General features: G+C 33.4%; 1 protein-coding gene across 4 annotated transcripts in view; it reads left to right on the forward strand.

Annotated features, from left to right (window-relative positions):
- Positions 1–5,957, forward strand: part of TMEM168 (transmembrane protein 168) — a 44,406-nt gene extending 38,449 nt beyond the window's left edge. For all 4 annotated transcript variants that reach the window (XM_017656632.3, XM_017656631.3, XM_017656634.3 and 1 more), the window contains exon 5: positions 2,772–5,957. In XM_017656632.3, coding sequence (XP_017512121.1) covers positions 2,772–3,319 — 548 coding nt within the window. In that variant the 3' untranslated portion in view covers positions 3,320–5,957. The remainder of the gene's footprint in view (positions 1–2,771) is intronic.
- The last annotated feature ends 697 nt before the right edge of the window (positions 5,958–6,654 follow it).

Raw genomic sequence — 6,654 nt, forward strand, 5'->3', positions numbered from 1 at the left:
ATGTCTAGCAATTACATTCTAAAATACTATCTTGATCATTAATTTTTCGAACTATGTCACAGATATGCTTAACCATTATAGAATTCCTCAATTAGCCAAGATTTGTTCCTGTATGCTCAGCTTTCTTTGTCAGAGACTTCATTGTGAAAAGTTGAAAAAAACAATGGAGAGAAAACACAGCTTGACATGGCCCTCTTTTCCCTGAGAGGGGTAGATTTTGTTCCCTAATTCAGCAGTCATATCCTGTCATGGCCTGAGGCACCTGGCTCATTTGCAGGTAACCAGGTTAAGACAGGCACAGGGACTGAGCCTTCTTTTCAGTCAGTTTCTGCCGTGGCCTGCCAGAGACAGCTCTCCAAGCCAAGGCTGATTCTACCTCAGACACAATTACTGCACATTCCTGCCCTGAAGAATACTTCATTCCAACCCAGGAACAAAAATTCTGAGAGTTTACCAGTAGTTACTAAAAAACTTCTAAAGTAGGAAAAACCATGACTGGATTTTACTTGAGTTAGCAAATTAAGAGTCAATCCAGAACTAAATATCACTGTGAGGACAAGAATCTATATGCCCTTTATTCTATAACTTTACTCACAGTATTTCTTAGAATATGTAGTCTTCACATGTATGGGGTTTCATAATATGAAACCTGTATTTTTGCCTCATACCTGAAAAACATGGGTAGAAACAATTATGGTAATGAAAAGAAAGAAATGAAAAAAAAATGCAGGTTATCTATAAAGCAATTCATTACAGATAAACAGAGCTTTAAAAAGCAGTCTCAGTTACTTGAACTGCATCAGATGGCTGTTATGTGAGATACATGTAAGTACTTTGCATCTGGGCCAAAAGCCACGTGCAGCATAGAACCAGTTCATAAGAGAAAGGGCAAAACAAGGGAAGAGAAATAGTCGATTTAAAAGGCTTTAATGCTACTTTAAGTCTCTTGATATCTAAAGAGCATGTATATAAGAGAATTAGTATAGAATGTGAAGAACATTTATTGAAATAGTTATAGAAGGCAAGGTAGACAGTGATGTTTTTGTGCAGATGGAATTTGTATAATAGCTCTTATAATTTGTCTCATCCTTTGATCTCCAGAGCAATTTAATAGAACTGGTAGTAATGAAAAGTTAACATCCAACCATTTTGAAAAGTTGTCCTTTGGAGGTCTCTGTGAAGTAGCACATTAGTAATGTGTGTGGACCATGTATTGAAATTGTGCCTCTGAGATGATATGCCTTGGTGTAAGAGCAATTCATGAGACAAATGTTGGAGCCTAGGATATAACAGGCTGATGAATAAAATATTAATTATTCATAAAGAATGTGCTATATACCCTGGCTTCACAGGTCTTAGGTTTAATAGAAAGAGAATTCTAAAGGATTCTCTTTCTCTCCCATGTTGTCATTCTGATTGCTAAGTGAAGAGGATTGTTTCTCGTGGTAAAAATGTATACTCTGATGTTAGGTTGTCGGAGCTTGTGCTGGGAAGCTGTAGCATATTAAAACTTTTCTAATTATGAAAGGAACATATATGCTCAATGTAAAAATTTTGGAAAATAGAGAAAAGTATAACAAAAACTACCTGCCAAACACCCAGCAACAACCACCGCTATTATTTTTGTAGATACATTTCTATGTCATGCTTTTTCTCCTAGTATCACAGACATTTTCTCATGAAGGAATTTTCTTATAAAATTCCTTCGTAATTTATTTCCATTCCCCTTAGTTGATTCTGATTTTATACCACCTTAGATACAGTGGGAAGAAGATTTTTTATTTTTGTCTCCATTTCTGCCTTTTCCTTAGAATAAATTCCTGTGATTGGAATTGTTGTTTTAGTGTACCACTGAGCCAGAACCAGGACTAGGGTAAGGTGAGGAAGGCAGTTTCCTGGGGCACAAAGTGCAAGAGGGTGCCAAAAATTAAATCAAGATAATATTTTGATGCAGTATATTTGAAAATCAAAACTAATGCGAAAAACTATCCACAATGAACCAGATGTAAAGCCTACTAAGCTGTAAGACAGATTTCTAGGTCACACTTATGAACTTAGACCTTTCTGGATATATTGTATACCTGAAAAACAACAAAGGATTTAAAAAATTATTTGAAAGTTTATTCTAAACTCATTCTTGTATAGGTAGAAAGAATGTTTCATTTTCATTTAGTAGGTTCCTGCATATGAGGATAGGGAAACACCACTTGTTTAGTGGTGTAGAACAGGTGTCAGCAAATTTCTGTGCTGTAATAGTGCAAAAGCAGCCATAGAAAGAAATGTAAATGAGTGTTATTTATGAAAATAATATGAAATGTAAACTGTCTGATTTTCACATGTCATGAACTTTTGTTCCTTTTTCCTTTTAACCATTAAAATGTAAAATCAACTCTTAGCTGTCAGGCCATACAAACACAGGTGGCAGGCAGGATTTGGCCACAGACAATCATTTGCTGCCCTTTGAATATTAGCTTTCCTTTGTGATTTTAATTTTCATTAACTTTATAAAACAATTTTCTTAATGTATCATAGCAGATTCCTTTTTTAATATAACAAGGATGATTGTCTTTTGCTTTTTGTTTTTTTTACCTGAAGTCAAAAGTCTTTTTTTAAAAAGTCTCTTAAAGTATCTTTGAAGGCTCCATCTATTTTTTTTTTTTTTTTTGCTTAACATATTTAATTCCAAGACTTTCAAGAAAATACACTTAAAAATATATTCTTAAAAGAGGTTTCAAAAGTTATTACTCTGTTGCATTTTCTTCTGTTCCCAGGTGGGGACATACTACGCCTTGACACACTTCTAGAATGGTGGAGAGAAAAGAATGGTTCCTTCTGTTCCCGACTCATTATTGTATTAGACAGTGAGAATTCAACCCCTTGGGTGAAAGAAGTGAGAAAAATCAGTGACCAGTATATTGCAGTGCAAGGAGCAGAACTGACAAAGATAGTAGACATTGAAGAAGCTGACCCACCACAGCTGGGTGACTTTACAAAAGACTGGGTAGACTATAACTGCAACTCCACTAATAACATCTGCTGGACTGATAAGGGACGCACAGTGAAAGCAGTATATGGTGTGTCAAAACGGTGGAGTGACTACACTCTACATTTGCCGACGGGAAGTGATGTGGCCAAGCATTGGATGTTACACTTTCCTCGTATTACATATCCACTAGTGCATTTGGCAAACTGGTTGTGTGGTCTGAACCTGTGTTGGATCTGCAAAACTTGCTTTAGGTGCTTGAAAAGATTAAAAATGAGTTGGTTTCTTCCTACTGTGCTGGACACAGGACAAGGCTTCAAACTTGTCAAATCTTAATTTGCAACCCAAAGTGTAAACCCATTATTGGGAGTTCATACTACCAGTTGTCACTGACTTGCCATTTTTTTGTATATTGTGTTTTGTTTGTGAAAAATACCTTGCTACTCTGTAGCTGCTCTCACTTTATCTTTTCTCAAGTAATTATGCCATATGTAAGATGTTGGGAATAAGCATTATTTTATACTAAAAGTATGTGGGGAGTCATAAATGCTGACTATATAAATGCAGAAGAGAGGTTAAAAGTAGCAACGCACTTTGAGGAATATTTACATATGCCTCTGATTAGAAAGAAAACATTTGACTATGCTCTGCAGTAGCCAATGAAGAATTACTAATGCCTTATTTTCTAGGCATAGATTAGAGAATATAGATCAGTTTGTTTACTTTATGAAAAAACTGCCAATTTGCTTACAGAGGATTATTTTTTGTGAACAGTAGATTTGAGTCAAAGACCATTTGAAGACTGTACAAACTCTTTCTTAGAAAAAAAGAAGTCTGCCTGAAATGAATATAAAATTTGCTTATAGTCCATCACATTCAGGTGTCTTCATTGTGACCTGGTACCAGTATAGCAAAGAAGCCCAAATCACCCTTTAGATCAAAACATTATTCATTAGGGAACTGTTAAGAAGTTAAAGCCTACAAGTTGCCTTTTCATGCATTGGTGGGGGTGGGGAATGATCTCTGAAAACACTGGCAATTTTTAAGTCTTTCTCAGGGTAACAATATTTTCTTCATGAACAATGTTTTCAGCTACAAATTCCTTCCAAATTGTCTTCCCTTTCAAAAAAAATTTATAAAAGAAATTTAGCAACTTCTCATTTAATCTATTTGCAGTATTCAGAAATGACTTTGATCTCTATAAAGCTAATGCTCTGCAATGAAAATTATTTCACAAATCCCCCATTAGTGATAATATGTTTTCTACTAAAGGTCAAAGTATTGGAAACAGGTCATTTTTTTCTTGTATTATGTAAAAAGTATTCATATTGGCACTTCTTTTAGTTATGCATAATGGTGTGGTTGTAATGTTTAAAACTTAATTCAGTGTTTTGTCTGATTAGAGCAGGCACTGATCAGGGTATCTCCGAAGAAGTGATTTACCTCCTATTCCCTTCCAATAATCCTTATAGTCTAAATTTTCATCTCAAAGATGACATAACAAGAAGGGAATAGAATTAAACCGGGGGATAATCTAATCTTTTTGTTGTTTAAATTGTGCAACTTCTCACCATTGAAGCCATTTTTCCAGCCTCTGAGGGAGGAAATATGCCTCTACCTTTTTATACCTGGTGACTTGAAAATTGAAGTTTTAATTAGAAGTCACTTAGTGTCAGGGAACTGATATGCCACAATCTATGCAGCATTGTTATAGTCTTATTATTTCTGTGTTTTGGATATGATTTTCCTAATGCTTTGAATAAAATTTTTCATGTAACATGCAAATAAGTTACTGAATATTTTACTATATTAAAAGTGATAATCATTAAAAATGCCCATATATTAGATTTCATGGTTCATAGAGGGTGATTTGAGAATTTCCAATATTTTTGGTTAATTTTATATCAACACCATCCAAATGAAATAGTATAGTGTTCATTAATATTGAGGAATAGTATAGCAGAAAAGCCAAGTGTTAAAATTATGAGCTTACAACTTCAAAAAAAGAGAAATTAACTTTCAGTAAAATCTCCTTTTAAATTACTGTGATAATATTGAGCAAATAGCTTTTAACTAAAGCATAACTCTTTACTCTGAGAAAGTCAAATGTTGAGGTATATTCTATATTCTTTATAAAGTAGTAGTAGTAAAATGGCACTGAAAGTCATATTCAAAAGTTAGCAGACAGTTTTACAGCCACAAAACTAATGTTTTCTCTGAAAGTACAACCAAAAAAGGTTTGGGCTAAAAATGTGACTTCAGCCAATTTATTATTTGTTGTTAATAAGTTTTGGAATATCCACTTTGATTAATTCTCCTACTCAAACAAAAAAGTACAAATGACTCTTAGGAGACTGCATGCTAAATTAAAGCTGTGAATTTTAAAACATTAAAGTAACTGATACTATAAAGAAGGAATATTACAGGAAGGAATGAATTGATTTATACTTTTACCTAAAGATTAATAGATCTGACAGTTAATAAGACCAGTTTTCTTATAGCTGTTATTTTATATATCATATGTTAAAGAGTTACTTGGAGTGATAGGAATTATTTTAGGGCAAAACTTTACCATTCCACTAAAAAGAAATAGATAATGTGGAGATATTTTTCAGCATAATGCTGTCTTGTTTCCTTGTATATACCTTGCTGAAACCACAAAAGCACTATTCCCAAAGAACATCTTTTTTAAAAGTGTACACTGTGGTGTGATAAATTAAGGAAATTCTTTTTCATCCCATTATTTTTCATATATGCTATTATTTCATTCATACATTTTGTTTTAATTTGCTCTGACTAATCTCTTCTTCCCTGGGATAATTGGATTTATCTTTGCATAGCTTTCTACCTTGATCTTAATAAATACAAAATTGTACAGATCTTTTTCAGAAGACCATTTTTATGACCAGTGTTTTTATATAAGTCCTATGCTTTTAAAAAATTACATTGCTAATTAAAATATACTTATACTTAATGCATGAGTGGATAGTGTTTTTTTTCCTTAAAGCTTCATTAGAATTTAAAACTACATTTGGCTTAAATATATTTGCTGTTTTGGATACTGCCTTTTTATATGTATTCATTCACATTTCAGACTAAGTTAAGTTTCTTTCAAAGTAGTGTTCTATATTACCTTTCCACAAGTGGTGTGATAGTTAACATTATATGCCAGAAGAAAATGGTTTAAGAATGTGATTAGGTCTATTTGATAGTAAATGCTCAAAGGAATTAGATCTATCATTACTTTTGAACATCTTTTTGGAAATCACTAGTCTCATTTCTTCACCAGAAGAGGCTTACACCGCTTAGTATTTCTGGTACACAGTTAACCTAGAACAGTGCCTTGCCCATAATAGGAGGCATTTTAAAATATTTTTGAGTGAATAAATTTAGAATCGTAAGGAGAAATTGGAGTAACTTAATGGTATTTTCTTTACAATTTTAAGTGGATATTATTTCAAGATCATTAAGTTGATTACTAAAGACTATTACAGAATCAGTGAAAGGAAAACACATTTGTAGTTAATAAGTGTCAGGGAGCTGGGGAGGTAGATGGCAGAATAGGGGGTCACTGTGATAACCTCATACACTTACACAATGGGGAAGCAACTGTTTCTATACAAATAACTGAAAAGGACCTGATGATCTACACAACAGATCTATACCTTGCT

This window comes from Manis javanica, chromosome 6 (genome assembly GCF_040802235.1).
Source record: "Manis javanica isolate MJ-LG chromosome 6, MJ_LKY, whole genome shotgun sequence".
NCBI lineage: Eukaryota > Metazoa > Chordata > Mammalia > Pholidota > Manidae > Manis > Manis javanica.